Raw genomic sequence first — 19,706 nt, forward strand, 5'->3', positions numbered from 1 at the left:
AGTTCTGAAATGTGGTGTTACACTGTACTAACATCTCATACCAAACTGAGAATACAAGATTATTTAGGCAGATCATCACCCTCAATTTCTCCTTCCATATAACGAGGAGAGAGTTCAAGTCTGGGTCTTCACTTGTTTATTCAAAATATCTGATAGAAATCAGTTTACAGACATTATCTTGTTTTCAATGCAACAAGACATAATGAAGGCCATCCCAATCATGTCAAACCCCTTTGATTTTTGTGAGGATCTGGACTCACAGTCTAATTGTGTAGACTTTTAATTTATGTCCCAAATTTGGGAGCTGATAGTATAATATATAGTATAATAAATAAGTGTTTATGTGTGTGATGACAACATATGTTTATGTACATTTAATAGTTTAACTTGAACCCCACTTAATGAAAAAAAAAATCTTGACCAAAGTTAATACAAGACTCACATGCTGTATGTCCATACAGTGTTTTAGGGTGTGTTAATATGAGGCTCCCTCAGTTTGAGTGACACTAATCAAGTGGATATCTCTCAGAGGTGTTCTTTCAGGTACAAAATTCTTTGTCCTTGTAGTCAAATGGAGGTTTATGGACCAAATGCTGACAACAAAGCTAGAAGTGACAAAAAACCCCTATTCTTTATTCTAAAACCAGTATGGACAGGAGGAATAATTACACCAACAACTCTTTAGGTGGATATACAGACATGTGAGCACTGCATTAAGATACTTGAAAACATACAAAATGTACCACTATCTGGGTGTTATACCTGAATGTCTGTAGAACTAACAGTAAAAAATAGTTAAAAAGACACAATAGACACACAGCAGAAGGTAGTTTCTAATTTCATATTCATCAGTGATTTCTCTTTTAAGAGTATATGAAGGTTGAGCTATGGATATGGGAAAAGGACAATACAAAAATACCTTGTAAGTTTTGAAGACCTCTGATGAATTCTTCTTTAAATACAGCGGTAGGCCGGCCAGAGCTGCTGTTCTAGCTGCAGTGACATCATTGTCCTGTTCCACAAATGTACCTTCAGTGAATTCAAAGTACTAAATGTACACATGCAGCTGCTATACAGGCAAGGTAAAGGTGAAACTGTGATACTGGCCATGGTAGAGTCTGTAATGATTTATACCTGTCAAAGCTGAGTACAGTAGAGTAAGATTAAGTTTGTCAAAGTCAGGGCAGTAAGCTTGTTTTTTTGTTTCTGTTCATGGCTTTGATTTACTATTACTCTTTTCACCGATCGCATAAAGAGGTTTTTCTTGCCAACTTCACTTTTCAGTCCCAGAGACCTTACATGTAAATGTGTATGAGCTAAAATATTTTCATGGTTATTCTGTCTTTTGTATGGTCTTTAGTCGGCTGTTCCCATTGCATGCTTTAAAATCAAGCTGAACTATTACAGTTACAGTTACCTTAACGCCAACTAAAAAAAAAAAACAAAGGCACGTGACTCTAGTTTGAAAAGCATGGGAATATTAGCTAACAAGCTAAACAACTATAGTTGCTTTGTTTTTTTTTGTTTTTTACAACTTTAACGTAAAACTTTCACAAACTGAGTTACTCAGTGTCAGCTTTAGGGGAGACCGGGGCTTGTTGTCACACTTTTTACACTCTTATATATTTCTTGGAATCAATATATCATATGAAAAAAAAATATGTACCAGATGAAAGACCAAAGTCTCAGGTTTATATTTTGTATTCATGTCATTTTCATATCTTGTGTCAGTGCAGAGTTATTAGCAATCAAATAGAGAGTGTGAACATGTGACATGTTGCCCCACCATCGGGTAAGTTGTCTCACTATATGGGGTAAGATGTCACACTGGATTTAACAACTAATAAAACAAGGACAAAATTATTGTTGTTGTTCTTTTTTACTTGAAAGTGAACATTGAAGTCAGGCACAGAAAATGTTTATCATTGAGCTTGAAAAAGCCATTGAACAAACGTTAACATAAAATATTATGCAACATGCACTGGATTAAAGTCCTTTGGAACTGCTGGCACGTAGGCTATGGCTCTCAGACTCAAATGCCTTTTACCTTTCTTAAACTCAAAATTCCACATTGAATTGAATTACAGAAAAAGAAAGTATTGGTTCATTATCAAACTTAAACCAGTCCTGAAATGTGGACATAGTTCCAACAACAACTGGAAGATCCATTCATAAAAACTCAAACAAAACCTGACAAACAAATGTCCTCACTAGTCAGACTCATCATCCGCATCGCAGTTCTGGCATACGTAGACTGATCTGCCAGAGGTGCATTCTTCATGGGCCCATCCTTTGCATAATATTGTATTATATTATATATTATATTATTGTTATATTGCACAACATAATAATGCACTATAATAATAGTGTTAAAAAATTGCAAGTCAATACATGCAGTGCATTTTCATCAAAATATGCATGTGCCAATTAACCCCAAAATGACTGAGACATGTTTCCCCAAACTACCATGTTTGCTAACACTAGCTCTAGCTTAAAGTTCGCTTAAAACAGAACAATGACTGAGGTATGACAGGATGCCTTAATCTCTCCTCTAACAAGTCCACATGTATCACTGTTAGGATTTTTATCTGAATGATCGAAGCTTATTTTGAAATATATAAAGTTGATATTTTTTACTTTGGGTTGTGCAAAATGGTTACTTGGTGCTCATCTCAGCGCACAATGTGCTATCCTCTTCTGAGACAGGACATGACACCTGACCATGTAAAGGAAGAAAACTAGTATTCCACTTTTTAGTTGCGCCCCTTGGTGGAGAAGATAATTGCAATGTGACAACTTACCCGTGTGACAACAAGCCCCGGTCTCCCCTACTCGACGAGCGAGTTTGACTGCGACTACAGTAACGTTAAGGTTTTAAATGTTTTTTGTAAAGCAGGAATGGGGTGTGCTTGCAAGCTAATGCCAACGTTTCCACAACTCAATAACTCAGCAAGTATTACACAATGAGCTTGTACATTTCAAACAGCATGTAAAGCAGTTATAAAATGAAACCTTACCTTGTATGCAAGACAACAACGTGGACAGACACACAGCAGCAGGCCTCCCTAGCTTTAGTTCATATACAATTAATCAATTATCTAAATGGTAGCCAATGAATTTTCTGTGGATCAACTAATCTAATTAGTACTGCTGTAATTCAGTTATTAACAATAGCCTACTTATTGTGATGTGACTAGCATTAAATCTTTACTCTTTAGGACATCATTAAGAATTATTTGGATGCATAATTTGGCATGTGTTGAGTTATACTCTGTATAAAAACAAAAATAAAATAAAAACTAAGCTATATAGCATTATAGTGAGACCTCCTTTGTCTTATAAACTTGCAGCCCTACTTCTCCAACAGCAGGAGGAGTCAGGTCATAATGTGTAATGTACAGTAAGTACATGGACACACAGTACGCACTGTATATTATTTGGCTGCAATTCTCCTTGACAGTATGGATGTAATGACATCTTTTAGTGAACTGTAAGAAGGGCAAGTTTAGACAAAGAATAATTTCCACATCCATAGGCTACAGCACATTCCTCCCTGGGTTTCATACGTAAACAGTGTTATGTTAAGGCAGATGCTGCTGAGTGTTCCTTAAGTGCTGCAATGTTTTTGCTAGTTACTGTATATTTCCAACATGATTTTGGCATTCGGTATGCTATAGAAACACAACTGTCATCCGGGGATTCAGATAATGTCACGTTGCTGTACACACATCAGTCAGGCTTTGCACAGATATTATGGTATAATACACACATATTGTCGATCAGAGTATGTAGTATGTTTGTCCCCTGAACTTAACAGAGATCATAAACTGTCATTACTTAAACCTTGTAGGGTTTGTGCAAAAAAGACACATACATTCCATATTTGGCATGGCTTGAATGACTCGTTTGATGCAACTTTATTGGTTTATTGAGAAAAGGAGGAAAACACCTCTTCAATGTGGAGACCAGTCTCTAAAAGTCCCCTTCCTGCTTCAACTGACTGGCACATGAAATACTCTTTTCTTTTTCTTTTCAATATAAAACACTAATGGAAAGGTTTGGACTTTAGTATTTGCCATAAACCATATAGTTTTAAATAATTTCCTTCTTATGGTAATTAATGATTTACATTTGTTCAATCATTTCATTTGTGAGCATGCAATGTAATTTGCACCCTGTGCATGCTCAACATTTTGGGAGAGATCTATGACTTTAAATCATCACAGGTATTGCGAAATACCGCATCATTCATGAGAGTCAGTGTCAAGCTGTGTGTAATAAAGTCCTATTAAGAGTCATTACCAGGGTTTTCCCGAATATTCCCATTAACTTTGACTCAGTGCTATTTGTATTTATTGGATCTGGTTGGCATAGAGGTTTGGTCTTGGTTCAGGTGAGTGTCACAGCTGTAAAACAGATTCAATCTGGGTGACGCCTTGTCAATAGTAAGCTGACTCATAGTGGGAATGCCTGAGTTGCTGAAGAGGCTTAGCTGAATGAAAGCGCCTACGGAAAAGCTCCTGGTTATTGCGTCACTGCTGAGACACTTTTTGTTAGTTGGCATACTTTGTGTTTGTATGTCTTACTGTAAATGTGTGGTAATTCAGTGTTTTTTAACCTTCATGTATTGTTGGTAGTTTTTACTGTACGCATGGAGGTGAAGACATATATTATATAAGATTATCATCAGCCCATCAACATCATCTAGTTCAGTAGTTCTCAACATGGAGTCTGGGGACCCCCAAGGGTCTTTAAGAGGGGTGTGTGAGCATTCCCAGAAAAATGGGGAAACTATCATTTGGTTGACTAAAAGCTAGCCATATTAGAGAATGTCTAATCACTGTTAATCAAACCAATCTAGTTATTGACTAACTACATCGTATCAAATACAGATCCACATCCTGATATATTTGATCAATTTGATACCACAAAGTTTGAGAACCACTGATACAGTTGAGCTTTATTTTCTTTATACTAATTTAGTCAAGTTCTCACCATCTTGTTGTTTTCTACTAATGCAGGTTTTTAAGGGGGTTAGGATTTCAGTGCTCATCATACTGTAGTAAGGATGGTCAACTACTGTAATGGTTTGCAAACCTTACTATTAGGGAAAACTGCACCAGAATGTTAGCAATTCACATAGAACAACATTTGTTGGTTAACATGTGAAAACTGAAAAATATTAAAGCTGCTGTAGGTGATTTTTATATAAATAACTTTTTGTCATATTTGCTGAAACTTTCACTATACCCTGCAGTAGTGGCATTTGGAAGAATCCACCGTACCCAAAGAAATACCAATCAGAGCCAAGAAAGATACTTGATTGTTGAGTGTCATTCTCAGGTTGTTAAATACTGATGCTGTGAATGAGACCCAACAATCAGCTATCATTAATACCCAAAGCAGCTTTCCATCTTTCTCCTAGCCAGAGGAACCAGATTTTTCACAGATTATCTCTCTCATGTTCTTCTGTCAGGATGTGGTGAGCAAATATGACTAAAAGTTATTTTTATAAAAAAATCACCTACTACAGCTTTAACAGTACTAGTCTCCTGCCAAAGCAGCTCTGTAAGGGCTTTACTTAAAGCCACTGAAAGACCATAATGGGCCTTAAATTCCCTGACACGTCATACCACTGTTATGCGGATGATACACATATCTACTTTTCTGCGAAACCCAGAAAACTTAAATCTTAAATCCTGATAAAACTGAAATCATTTTATTTGGCCCTGATAACTTTGTCACTGCAGTTGATCAGTTTATTGGACCATTACGCACTAATATCAAACCCACTGCTAAGAATATGGGTATCATCTTCGACCAGTATAAGACATTTGACCTTCATGTCACAAAACTTGTCCAGTCCTGTTTCCTGCAGCTACAAAATATAGCAGAAATCAGAAGCTTCCTGTCCTCCAGTGATCTTGAACAAGTAATTCACAGCTTCATTTTCTCCTGTCTAGATTATTGTAACTCCCTCTACACGTGCCTCAGTCAGGCTTCCTTAAATCAAAATGCAGCCGCCAGACTTTTAACCAGAACCAGCCGTCGGTCCCACATTACTCCTGTTCTTGCATCCCTTCATTGGCTTCCTGTAAAATTCAGAATCAATTATAAGATCTTACTGATTACATATAAGGCACTTCATGACCTTGCCCCCAGTTACATTTCAGATCTCCTTGTTCCTCATTCCACTCCTCGGCCACTTCGCTCCTCAAATCGCGGCCTTTTATCCGTTCCACGCTCTAACTGTAAAACTAAAGGTGATCGTGCTTTGCTGTTTTAGCCCCAACATTGTGGAATAGTCTTCTCCATTCACATAGATTCACTGAATCTGTGGACTGTTTTAAGCGGCTGCTCAAAACCCTCCTCAACAGGCAAGCCTTTTTATAGATCTCCTTGTTTGTTTCCTCGTCTGTCGTCTCTCTTTTAATTTATCCTTCCCTCTTGTTTTATATTCCTTTGTTTGTTGTTACATGCTCTCTATGTTTGTGTTTATTTGTTGTTTGGAAAGCACTTTGGATCTCTGTGTCAAAAAGGTGCTATATAAATAAAGTTTTACTTACTTACTTACTTACTTACTTAAAATGAGGTAGAAATGCCAAAAGATCTAAGCAAGTTGTGCTTAACACAAGCAACAAAAACTCAATTATTTAACATACACTTTATTAAAATAAGTATTTTTGTCACTTTATTGAATTTAATTTAGAATGTGTACCTTAATCTCAGATTAATAATTAGCAAAAACACCTTAGGCTTTCTCTTACAGTAGGCACCAGAAGCATTTTCTTTTTATTAATACAATGAAAAACTAAACAGCTGCTTCATTTCCAACACTGGGACAAGACTACTGTCTCTTAAACTGAGAGGTTGTGTAAGTCTTACTCGTCAAAAAAGCTAAATAATCTTGTTCCTTTGCTGGGATATTATGCAAACCATCTAACTCAATATTAGCAGTAATATCTTATTAAGACAAAGTTAGATAGATCTTAAAAAGATATTTCTTTTCTAATGCAAAACATGCTTCACAAAAGTATTTTTCTTGTTAGAAGGACACATTTCCCAGAAATAAGGCCTTTTTAGATTCCTTTATGGCAGTATAGTTTTGTAGGTATTTGGTCATCAAAGTTCTTATAATTCATCCTGAGGGCAGCATACATATCTGTGACAAACCTTTGAGCCAAAACTACTCACTGAAAACTTTGATGCTGGTTGTGATAAAAATCAAAAGACTGAATGCATGAAAGTATAAAATTTCACCGCAAATCAATCAAGTAGTTGTTAAGATGTTAAGACTTGTATTACCATCTTGTCATCCTGGAATACGACGGAGTATTAGGGCCAGACTAGGAACTTTTTTTTTTTTTCAGTCAACAGGTAAGCTAACGTATTGATAATTTCTTTGTTAAACAGTTTTGCTGGCTGAGCCAACAGACTGGCAGTTAACATTATTACTTTATTTTTGTAATATTATGGCTTTATTCTCATAATATTACGACTTTATTCTCGTAATATTACAACTTCATTCTCGTAATGTTACAACTTTATTCTCATAGACCTAATATTACGACTTTATTCTGGATTTATTTCTTTATTCTGCATTGCACTCTACTGCAATTCACTCGTGCAACTACCTGTCTACAGTACATCCTTAATGTGTGTCAGTCAAACAGTTCTGCTCAAGCTTGCAACATTCTGGCCTTGTGGGAAGCAATGGCCACTGACTCGTGCTATGTTTTGCTACTAGACTGTTGAATAGTCGTGAGGTGTGAAGGAGGAACGTGAGTTTAGAAAATGTCAAATAGAGTGTTGAACATGTAAAATTTTAAAGCTTCATTATTTTGCTTTGCCTCAGAACACAGGACACAGTCTCATCTTCAGCACAACACCTTCACCTCAGAGCTCTTTCATCATGATGTACAGCTCTAACAGTATCACAATAACTGGCTTCTGGTATATTGTCCCTTCAAAGCAATGCTATTACTGCAAGGTAAAACCGATATGTTTCTTGGGATCTGAGTCATACTTGTCTCTACACTTCAAACCACATTGGTCCTTGACTTCACTTGATTTTTTGTCTTTATCCCCCAAACCATTATCTTTTTATTTGAGCTTTTCGCCATTTGGCAGGATTTTGAGCTGAGAAAGAAAGAATGGATACAGCAATAAATCAGCCACATTTTTTTCACCTGGCACAATAATTAATGTATGTATGTGAGCCAGAGGGCCTATCTAAGTTTTTAACCCCTCAATTATCTGACATCATAAAATGACGCTGTAATGTTCTGTAGCATTTTAAATATAAAAATCAATTTCATCAGTGGGAACTTTTAGGTCTCTGTAAATTATTTTATAAGGAATATGTTTTAGATCTGCTCTATTTGAATACAGTCCTGAGATATTGTTTGTTAGGATTTGCTGCAATACAAATAAAATTTTACTGAAAATTGAAATGAATTGAATCATGGATCCAGCTAAAAACTACACACACAAATGATCTTCAGTTATGTAAAATGGTATATTATCCAGCTGGTTTCAGTAATAATTTATGTGATGCTTTCTTTGGCACTGTTGTTGGTGCAGGTATATCATGGGCCCCTGGGCCTTTAGGCCACACCATCAACGATCATACATACATAACTAATTTGCATTAATTAGTTCTATAATCTCCTCTGATGCTGGTAAATGGTTGAATGTGTTTGGTTTTGGGGCTTTGAAAGGACAATCTCATACCAAATCAGTACACCTGAGTAAGGTTTTTCTGCAGAAAAGATGAAGGAGATAGGAGCAGTTTTCTGTATACTAGATGATAAAATATCTTTACTCCTCAATCTAAAAATAAGATAAAAAGTGTTCCTAAGGATTTTGGGCTAGTTAGGACTGATTTCCTACTCTGAGAAATGTTATAAGGTGCTTGGTGTTTCTTTGAAGAGACATTAAAGAAGACACTGTTATGCAAGGAGCCACCTTGCAGTTCTTGTTTGGACAGGAGGACTTGCACATAATTAACAGGTTGTCCCCACCGCAGCTTTGCATACAGTCCTGTGTGTCAGCAGCTGCACATCTTGAAGACAGACTGACTTGCCTGTCAAACACGAAGATGCTTTGGCCGACTCTTCTGACTCTTCTGATGCTTGGCAGAACTCCTGTCACGGCCTTGCCTCTCAGAACCCCAGACCTGCCTACACAAACCCATGCAGGACCACCTGAAGCTGACCAGGACTTTGCAGAGGTATTTACCTGGTTATACATATGTGCCCTGTAAGAAAGCATGAACAACAGCAGATGGATGTACAGGTCTCTGTGTTGGGATAGTTGTTTTATTTATGGGAGACTCCACCCTGGGCAGCTTTATAGCCCCACTACCTTGACCCGAGTGGAGCTTTGCTCATGTATGGTTTGATTTGTTAGTTCTGTTAAGTGCTGGATTATCCAAAAAGCTTCGGCATTATTGTTGACCCACTGATAGGATCTGTGTTTCTGTTTTCAGAATAATACTGTTTGTAGAATTGTTTATATGGGGAGACACTTCAACATAGAATTGGAATATTATTTGTGGCGTTTCACATACACAAACATTGAGGTATAATTGATTATTTTTTACTGGCATTTTTCCACTTGACAATTTCTGATGGATAGTTTGCTTTCATTTTTTCACCACTACAAACTACAACATCCAAAACTTATACAGAGTTATAGATAAAAGTAACCATATAAAGTAGGAAAGCTTATAGAATCATACAGTAGTTAAGGATTAATCAATAGCACCTTTGTTTGTGGATTAAAATGTGTCTTTTTAAATAATAATGCATAAGCATTTAAATGCATAAGCAATGCACATCTACACCTACGCCCTGTGTTTCATCCTCTAAAATCTCCAGTAATCCTTTCTTGATTCTGCTAGAAGCTGAGAGTGGCTGTGGTTGTTCATTTAACTCTAATGATATTACAGGTACACAGCTTAATCATTGTGTTGTCTTATGATACACAACTTTGATCTCTCATAATGATGAAATAGAAAAATATGGAAAAAAGTCTACATCATAACATAATTGGATTCATTTCTGCAAATTCTGCCTCTGTGAAACCTCAGCTGAAGTAAAAATGCTTTGATAAGGATTATTTATGAGCTCTTCTTCTAAATGTCTGCCACTTGGCTCCACTACTATTGTGGTCACATATAATGAAGATACAGATAACTGAGATAACTGCAGTCAAAATATGTGAGCCACTGCAGCCACACAGAGTCACTGTTATATTTTGCCAAGTGAAACATGTTTTATGTGAGTCTGAATGTCAGCTTAATGTTAGAATGATAACAGCTTTATTAAGTGAGATTTCATTTTTTATATATTAAATTATAAGTAATATATAGTAAGTAACATAAGTAATGTTTCTAGATGCTGAATAGCTGTCTAAAAGCTATAAAATTCCTAGTTCCGAGTAGTCCTCATTCGGCCTAGGTGTGGAAATTGAATACATTCTGAATACCAACTGAATTGTGTTTGTTAGAACACAACTATCAGGAAGTACTGAAAGTTGTTTACAACATTTTTTAAAAAAAATATTTTCTAAAATAAGGTATAACATAGGCACTTTGTTGTTACTAGAGGATTCATCAGTATGTGGACAGTTACTGATGTCCTTAGATAGACCTCTAAAAATATAATCATAAACGGTTTTACTTTGTTCACTCCCTTGTTTCTGGGCTTTGTTGTTTCTGTATTACACTTTTGTTTTTTAGTTGACTTCATGTACAAAATCAGCCACAAACATTCAGCACTCACATTATAAAGGTGTTAAATGAGTCAGTAAATGAAATAAATGAAAGAGAAGGCGATTACTGTACAAACTGTCATAGAGCTTCAGTAATCCTTTAAGTTGGAGGATTTTTAGACCTTGTGTGGCTGTTGTTGACACCTACAATTACATGAGCACAGCAACATTTCTGAACCGTACTATTATTAAAGGTTTAAGAAAATGTTTGGAATGTTTACTGTAAAGATTGTAAGAGCTGTGAGTTAGAGCAGACCTTGAGTTTTCTGGGAGTTTGTTTTTCAAAATGTGGAGCATAAAATCTGAATGCTGCTCCTTTGTGTTTAGTTTTGACTCTGGGAACAGTAAGCAGACCTGAACCGAGACCATCTGAGAGGTCTTTATAACAAAGCAGCAGGCCAGAAATGTATTTTGGTGTTGAAACATTCAGTGCTTTAGAGTATAAAATCAATTCTTGACATACAGGAATCTAGAAACGACCTGAAAAGTGATGTGGTCCACAGTCTCTAGTTCTGACTCAGCTGTAGCTGTCTGATCAATTTTTTAGACTGACCTGTAGAGACAGAGAAACAGTGGTTGAGCCTACTAAAGACAAACACATGGACAAGCTTTTCTTAATCTCGTTGAGACAAATCCTTTAATTCTTGTGTTCTTAAGGATTTTGTAATTGCCTTCATGTGGATCTAGATCTGAGTCCATGACTACATCAAAATCTCTAGCTTGGTTTATGGTCTTTAACATTATTTTATGAGTGGTTGAATGTTTGTATTACTCTTACTTCAAGTAGCGTGACACCTCCTTTTCAAGCTGCTTGTGGCAGCATGTGATTGTTTTCTGCTTGAGGAGCAGATTGTCAAACCCTTTGGGCACAGAAAGAAGAAAACATTAAATTAGAAAAGTGTCTAGTGTATGAATACATCAGCTCAGCGTACATTCATTACCTTTTAGTTGACTGCAGTAATGCACCATTTTGCATTTACCAACTATTTTATCTTCCTCAGGAATATCTACAGCACTTCTATGGCTACAGGCCCAAATCAGAGAGACAGAAGAGGGCTGCAGACACAGATGCAGATGCTGATTGGTCAACTGCACTCTGTGATAAGGTCCAGAAGATGCAGCGCTTCTTTGGTTTGCCTCCAAGTGGAGAGCTGACCCAGGAGACTCTGGCAGTCATGAAGAAGCCGCGCTGTGGTCTGTCAGATGTGGAACGCATTGGAGAGACAATTCGCTGGAAGAAGAGCACACTCAGCTATAGGTTAGAAAGGATCAGAAAGCAGTGCAGGCAATAACAGTGCTAACTGGCTAATGTTTAGCAGGTATACTGTTCACCATGTTCACCACCATAGTTGATAACGTATGCTTATTAGCACTAGTACAGCTAAGGCTGAAGGGTATGTTGCTAGTTTTGCAGGTATTTGATAATAAAAAAAGGGATTTGGACAAATTGAAATTCTGACCTAATGATTGTGTTAGAGAAAGAGTTAATTACAATTCATCCTCAGGAGGGTACGAAGGTCTTTACCAGATGTCAGGATGAAAGAAAACTGACCTGCTGGTGGTGCTACGAGAAAAGTTACCAAATTCGTCTGTGTACCATGAATGTTTGTACAAACTTTTTGGTAATCAATCCACTAGTTACTGAGATATTTAGTCTGGTGGTGGAATAACAGGATGGACCTGCAATCCATTGACTCATGAAAATGGCTAAAAACAGCATGCCAAAAAACCTGTCCCCATGTAACAGCTGAGGAAAAAAAGCATTGAATGTGTCAGATAGGTAAAGATTAAGAAGTAGTAGAATTCTATCTTTGTTCTTTAGGATTGCTGGCCACAACCTCCCCATCCCAGGCTCAAAGGTTCACAAAGTCTTCAGCGAGGCATGGAAACTCTGGTCCAATGTTGCGCCCATTAAATTTCGCAAGCGTAAAAGGAGAGAGGCCGACATTGTCATCTCCTTCCACAATGGCGGTGAGCTCCAAAGAAACCCTGTCAGGCTGTACTGGACAGTGATCCTGACACTGACACTTGGCATAAATTTACTGAATATAACCTTTAATTGTTTCCTGCAGACCATAAGGACGGCTCACCTTTTGATGGCAAAAGAGGAGTCCTGGCTCATGCCTTTATGCCTGGGTATGGTATTGGTGGAGATGTGCACTTTGATGCTGATGAAGACTGGAGCTTTAATTCTACTGGTACGAGAGTTAGAAATCTCACACAATAAACATCACAATAAACCCACTGTAGAATTATTTGTTTATATACTAAATATTAGGCTACAGCCGAAGACGGTTGGATAGCTTAGCATAAAGACTCGATGCAAAGGGGAACAGCTAGTTTAGTTTTAAATCTGAAAAAAAGAAAAAAGCTTGATTAAGAGAAACACTGATACTGTACATCCAAAAGTGAATAAGCATATTTTGACAAATGTGAAGCAGTTCCATTAACTTAACTAAGATTGTGCGTACTGCTAACACATTTAGTTGGGTGAGTTGGGAAGTAACCATTCTTCTGAGATACCACAGATTCACACTATTTGCCCAATGAGATATCTTGAGAAGATATTGCCATGGATTGTAGGTGACGAAGATCAATTCACCCAAAACATTTTTGACTGAATATTTAGGTTGAATAGCAGATTTTTATTGACATTATGTAAACTGTTTTGTAACCTTTCTGTGCCACAAAGCCCTCATACATCTGCTGTTCCTGCTCCAGGTTTCAACCTGTTTGCTGTAACGGTCCATGAATTTGGCCACGCACTTGGCCTGGCCCACTCATCCGACCCCGGAGCTATCATGTACCCATCATACAACTTTGCTCCCAATAATGAGCTTCAGCTCTCCATGCGTGACGTCAAAGATGTCCAACACCTGTATGGTGAGTTTAGTTGGAGTCAAAAGATGAAGCCTCATTTCACCGCTCAGATTCAGAAAATTGAATTCATGTCTTACATACTCTGTGACTGCATTGTAACATAGCCTCTATAACCTGCTAGCTATCTTTACCTTTGCTTTGCTCTCAAACTAAGTTTCTTTACTTTTTTGATTGAATACACACATAAATTGCATTTACATGTAAATGCAATATATGTGATGCAAATTAAACAGCAATTTGTTGCAGATTACATTATTGTCGTTTTGTTCCCAAAGAGTCAGCCCTAACATCTAAAACCACTACATCCTCTTTCTACTGTTTCATCATTTGCCAGTGAAGTCACTAGATAATGACCAACGTAACTGTCTCACGCTGTCAATACTGGATTGACTAATTTCTATTGCATTTCAGCAGATGTCTGGCTGAAGGTTTTTTTTCTTTTTAGTCATTTAGCTGATTTCTATTATTACATACTATAGTTTTAAAGAGAATATGTAAGGAGTCAGCTGCATTATAAAACAATTGCATAATGATCAAATCACATTAAAATATGTAGTATATCACATTAATTGTCGGTAAGACCTATACGTATAGGCTGCTAATGTTTTGTCTGACAAAAGGAGCTCATCAAGAAGAATGAAATCTGGTGGAAGAAAGCAGCAATCAGTCGCTTCTGTCAAAGTTTAGCAATGACATTCATAATGTTTGATGGGAAGCAACACATACTACATGTGTACTACATGTACTAAATGTCCAGTAATTATCACATTTTTATATGTTCATCACAATATGTCCTCATAATCCTTTATGCTAATTCCATGTAGTTTTGGGCAAAAGTTTTGGTGTAAAAGTTGGTAAGAAGATTATGGTATAAATGTGTTATTTTGATGTATTTGAATATTTCGGCATATTGGGGTCCATAAACAGTGTTAAAATGCCATAAATTGGGAATGACTGGAGAGCTGAGACACATGCTTCATGCCATCCCTGCATAAGTGCCCCACTTGTGCCACCCATGTCAAAAAAGTCTGGAAACGCCCCTGCTTGGAATTGACAAGATTATATGCAGATGATATATTCCTGTATCCTTCTACTTGTTAGGCAACTTTTGTTTGACTTTATTTGAAAAGAAATTGTTGAGCTGCATACATTATTGTTTCTGTCATAAAAGCCCTCAAATTGTTTACCTCTGTTGCCTGCAGGTATCAGTCCCAATTTTGCTTCACTAGTCTCCAAAAAACCTCCTCCGACAACCCCGGACAAATGTGATCCAGATTTGTCCTTTGATGCTGTGACAGAATTACAACAAGAGGTCCTGTTTTTTAAAGACAGGTATGTTAACTGTCTCATTACCTGTATGTCTACATCATGAAGGGTGACGGACAGACTTGCCTCTCACCTCGTGTCCTACCGGGTTTAAGGATACTGGACGAAAAAAGAACTGAAATAGTTTTAGAGATAATTTTCTGCCTTTTCAGATTTTTGTGGCGCAAACATCCTCAGTTTGATGAAACAGGAATCACCCTGATTAGCAGCCTGTGGCCAGAAAGTGTACCTTCCTACTTGGATGCTGCCTATGAGAATGTGGAGAAGTATCGCATTGTGTTTTTCAAAGGTAAAATAAAGTAATATCCTAAAAGACTATCATTCATTTTTAATTGACTTGAAAACAACAGGTATATTCTGTATCTGCATGACAGTAGTGTTTTTGTTTCAGGAAATCAATACTGGATGCTCAGGCAGTTAAAACTTGAGGAGGGTTTTCCAAGAAACATCTCCAACTTGGGCTTCCCCTCCAGAATAAAATCTGTAGATGCTGCACTTCACTTCAGAAGTGACCGCTACACTGTCTTCTTCACTGGCCATGAGTGTTGGAGGTATTTAAAGTCCTACAGTGTCCCACAAATCTCCGTCCTGCTTAGCCTTTATGCTAAGCTAAGCTGCGAAGAGGGTTTTCTGAATTGAAGGTTTATGGACAGAGGGAGTTGTAATGCTATACAAATTATGAAGTCCCTTGAAGCTAATTTGTGATTTGTAAGCAGGGGATATATGACTAAGACTGACTTGACCTCTTCCTTAGGTTTTTATTTTTTGACAAACTACAAATGTCCTGTGTGCGATGACTTTGCTGGTGTCATCAGACACAGCAGGCCCTGTTTACCACCTATTAGCAGGAAAACATAGAGACAAAGCTCTTCCATGTTTTCTTTCTGTATGACATCTAGGTACAATGAGCAGCTGAAGATGATGGAGGGATCACCGACACCCATAGAGCAGCAGTGGCCAGGAATTCCAACTCCAATAGATGCAGCCGTCTTCTATGATGGTAGTTACATTAGTTTCTTTTTCTGCTTTCAGTCTTCTAAAATGTGGTACACAGCATTTTAACAACATGCTTTCATTTAATAAATAACATTTTAAAAAAAGCCAAATATAGTAAGAAAAATCACTGGCAAGCAAGGTGACAAAACATAAAGCCAGCCAATATGAACCTATTTGCTTGCAAAAAATGAAAAAAAAATGTATTGTATCCCCCATGCAATAACAAAGCCAGACATTAAGAGCAATACGACAAACGTCAATGAGACTCTAACAATACTTTAGATCACCAGTCCCACTGTTTCCATAAGGGACACAACATTTTGAGTAGTATCAAATTGTATATAGTAGCTAATGATTAGTTCATTAAGAAATGAGTGAGGAAGGAATCAACTTGATTATAGATGAATTGTTAATGTTAATTGTTAAGTTTTTAACAATTGCTAATGGAGGACTATATAGTAGGTAATGATGAGTTACTAAAGAACAGAGTGGGAGATCCTATACTAATGAATCATTAGGTAATGATTAGTCACTGAATATCTGTGAATCAATCATACTGATTACTTTATTCATCTGAAACAGCCGGTGACTGGCACAAAACTAATAAAGACTCCATCAGTACTAATAACTTAAACATTATTTACTGTTTTTGTGGCCCCTAAACTGAAGTGGTGCATCATACTGAGTGGTTCCTGTAGTCCCTAATTATTTCATCCTCATCTTATAAGTACTTACTCATTTTGTATGTAAGCATGACAGAAAGTTCTATATAATTCTTTATTGTGGAGAGCAAAGGATGAGGTGGAGATGAGTCTCACAGTCTGAGGAAAGAAACTGTACAGTACAGAGGTACAGAAGCGGATACTTTTGTATCTCTTTCCAGATGACAGCAGCGTGCACAGGCTGTGGCTGGGGTGGGTGCTGTCTTTTAGTATATTCTGGGCTCTGCTCAGGCACCTGACCTCACTGATATGCTCTGTAGATGAGTACCAATGATATTCTTAGAAGAGTCCTCCTGTCCAGGGCCGCGGGCATCCCATGATGCCAGTTTGTTTCCAGTGAGGCTGCTTCCTATCACTCCCCTGTAAAAGTAAAAAAAAAATGTCCTTAAGAAATACAACTTTTTGGGGGTTTTCTTTACAAGGATGGTTTCTTAAAGTGACAGGTCTTTAATGGACTGACAAATGAGTTCTTGTCCAAAAAGATTTAAGTTAACATTGCCTAAAGTGATGCAGGGGTTCAAGTGGCCTGTTAGTTAGCCTAATGTCTTTGGACAATGATAATCTGATGTTTCATGTACTGTAGCACCAACAGCACCTGATACTGAGATAATGTATAATGGTAATGTATATAATTAATCTTCACTCCCAACAGGATTTGTACACTTCTTCAAGGGAAACATCCTCTACAAATTTGACTCCAACTCCAAACGTGTCGTCTCCACCAGCCCTGCTAACGTACTGCTGGAATGCAAGAAGAAGGATGACAATGAAATACTGACAGAGAGGGGATAATTGAAGGAACACACTTTAGCTTGATTATGTGTGTGTATGCACAAATTGTTTCAAAACTGTAGTGAAATAACCACAGTGTACCTAATACCGAATTGGGAAGCAATGAATAACCCAGGGAAGTGGTTAAAAGTGTACCTCAGTGTGTAATACAATGTTGTAATAATGGCATTTGTACCTTGTATCAAAGTACACTTTTTTAAACGTACGTGTTTCATTAAAATGTTGCTGCTAGATGGGTGAATATGTGTGTGTGTGTGTGTGTGTGTGTGTGTGTGTGTGTGTGTGTGTGTGTGTGTGTGTGTTTTAAAGAATTGAATTATCTTAATGCATAATTACCTAAATTTCTTCTAAAGATACTCCACAAAAATTTTAATGTATTTTATGGTTCTACCTTTGCGACACTGTGATCTATCGTTCCCAAACTTTACTCGTTAATATTTATATTTTTCATGATTAAAAAAACATTATTGTTGCTTTTTTATTGCAACACATTATTTCTCTCTGAGCGTTGTTGGTCAATTCACCTGAGACAATAAATTACACCAGACATTACTGTTCCTCTGTGTCCACTGTTTTGTAACAGTGACTAAAATGTAGCTTTCCACTAAGATTGATGTTTAAGGTGATTATACATTATGACAGACAGATATCTGGAAGGAAAATAACCACCTGTAGTTGACTCATGCATCCCCTTCATTAACTCGATGAGGATTTTGATGATTCAAGTACTTCCTAACCTGTGAAAACTTTTAAATAATTTCCAAGAATTAGATGATACAACACGTCTATGTTTGTTTGCAAGATTCAACATCTTACCAGAAGCAACAACAGTGTGAGGGCCGGAGGAGACAGTTCATGAATCAAAGGTCAGACGATTGATCACAGACTTGCTCAGAAAAACCTGAGGGTGAAATGGGAAAAAATGGCAAGCACTGCTGTAAAACCTATACATGACTCAGATGCATACATGTCTTTAAAGGTCCATTGTGTAACATTCTATTGATCAATTGGCATATAGGCTATAATATAATATTCATTATTATGTTTTCATTAGTTTATGACCACCAGAGTATAGGAATTGCTGTGTTTTTGTTACATTAGAATTAGCTGTTTTTCTCTACAGACGCAAGGTCCACCTTTCATGGTGTCCACCAACGGACAAACCAAACACTGGCTGTTATAGGGCATTTCGTGTTATGGCAGCCACCATAGTTTCTACACACTTCACAGCCCGTTTTCATTCCCAGGTTGTCAAAACCAATGCGAGTGGTGTTCAGTTAGTTGCAATCTTCAACTTCTAGACGCCACTAAATCATACACACTGGTCCTTTAAGAATGAAGAGAAAGTCACTGGCACCTAATCACTGATTTTACATGTTATTCCAATATTTAAGTCATATATATGTATATAACATGTTCATTGCCAGATGTTACCTCTGCCAAGAAGGTTATAAGGATATTATTGGTCCTCTTTGTTGGTGAAGGGGATGATACATCTTGATCAATTTGTATAACTTTTTAAAGGTTGAAAAACAATGTCACCATTTAGTAGATGTTCTGGAGATGTTACAATCATATCAGACAAGCTTCCTCTGCAGATGGAATTTTGGTATTTTAAAGGTTTTCTGTCCAGATAAGGCATACTTTTGATGAGATTTTAATAAGAACTATAACGCTGCAGTAGGTCATTTAAAAAATATATATCTGATGAAACTTTCACTATATTCTGACAGTAGTAAATAAGACAGATAATCTGAAAAAATCTGGTTCCTCTGGCTCCTCCTAGTGCTCCTAATAGTATTTGCAAGAAGATGACAAAAAATATTTACCTATTGCAGTTTTAAAGTAATCTAACACATGTATACCATATCATCTATTGTCTTTTCAATAGTTTTTTTTACAGATCTTGATGCAGATACAAATACTTTATACATATATATATATATATATATATATATATATATACATATATAGTTTACAAATGTTTGTTCCTTATATAGTCATACATATTTATTTTTTGTGAAATAAATTTTTGCCCAACTAGCAATATTTTATATTAACTTTTTTTTAATGAGAAATTCAAACTATGCTAAAAAAATAATCATATTAAATCTGCAAGTAAATCTGTAAAAAAATAAGTACTTACTTTTTATGGCAGATTCATGAGATTGTTTTATTTAATAAAAACTTTCCCACACATAGTACATGTAGCAA

At 36.8% G+C, this 19,706-nt stretch overlaps 1 protein-coding gene and 1 long non-coding RNA gene across 2 annotated transcripts; one reads left to right on the forward strand and one right to left on the reverse strand.

Annotated features, from left to right (window-relative positions):
• Positions 1-8,965: 8,965 nt before the first annotated feature.
• On the forward strand, positions 8,966-17,503 carry LOC127364210 (matrix metalloproteinase-18). The gene is made up of 10 exons (XM_051401585.1): positions 8,966-9,232; positions 11,778-12,034; positions 12,599-12,747; positions 12,849-12,974; positions 13,498-13,659; positions 14,859-14,988; positions 15,135-15,271; positions 15,374-15,533; positions 15,882-15,982; positions 17,353-17,503. Exons 1-10 carry the CDS (start codon positions 9,101-9,103, stop codon positions 17,490-17,492), a joined length of 1,494 nt encoding a protein of 497 aa, XP_051257545.1. The 5' UTR covers positions 8,966-9,100; the 3' UTR covers positions 17,493-17,503.
• On the reverse strand, positions 16,579-19,684 carry LOC127364256 (uncharacterized). Its single transcript, XR_007884994.1, has 3 exons — positions 19,639-19,684; positions 18,309-18,393; positions 16,579-17,060 (listed from the first exon to the last, which is right to left on the reverse strand). It is a non-coding gene; the product is annotated as an uncharacterized LOC127364256 (long non-coding RNA).
• Between the last annotated feature and the right edge of the window lie 22 nt (positions 19,685-19,706).

The sequence above is a fragment of the Dicentrarchus labrax genome, unplaced genomic scaffold (genome assembly GCF_905237075.1).
Source record: "Dicentrarchus labrax unplaced genomic scaffold, dlabrax2021, whole genome shotgun sequence".
In the NCBI taxonomy this organism is placed as follows: Eukaryota; Metazoa; Chordata; class Actinopteri; family Moronidae; genus Dicentrarchus; species Dicentrarchus labrax.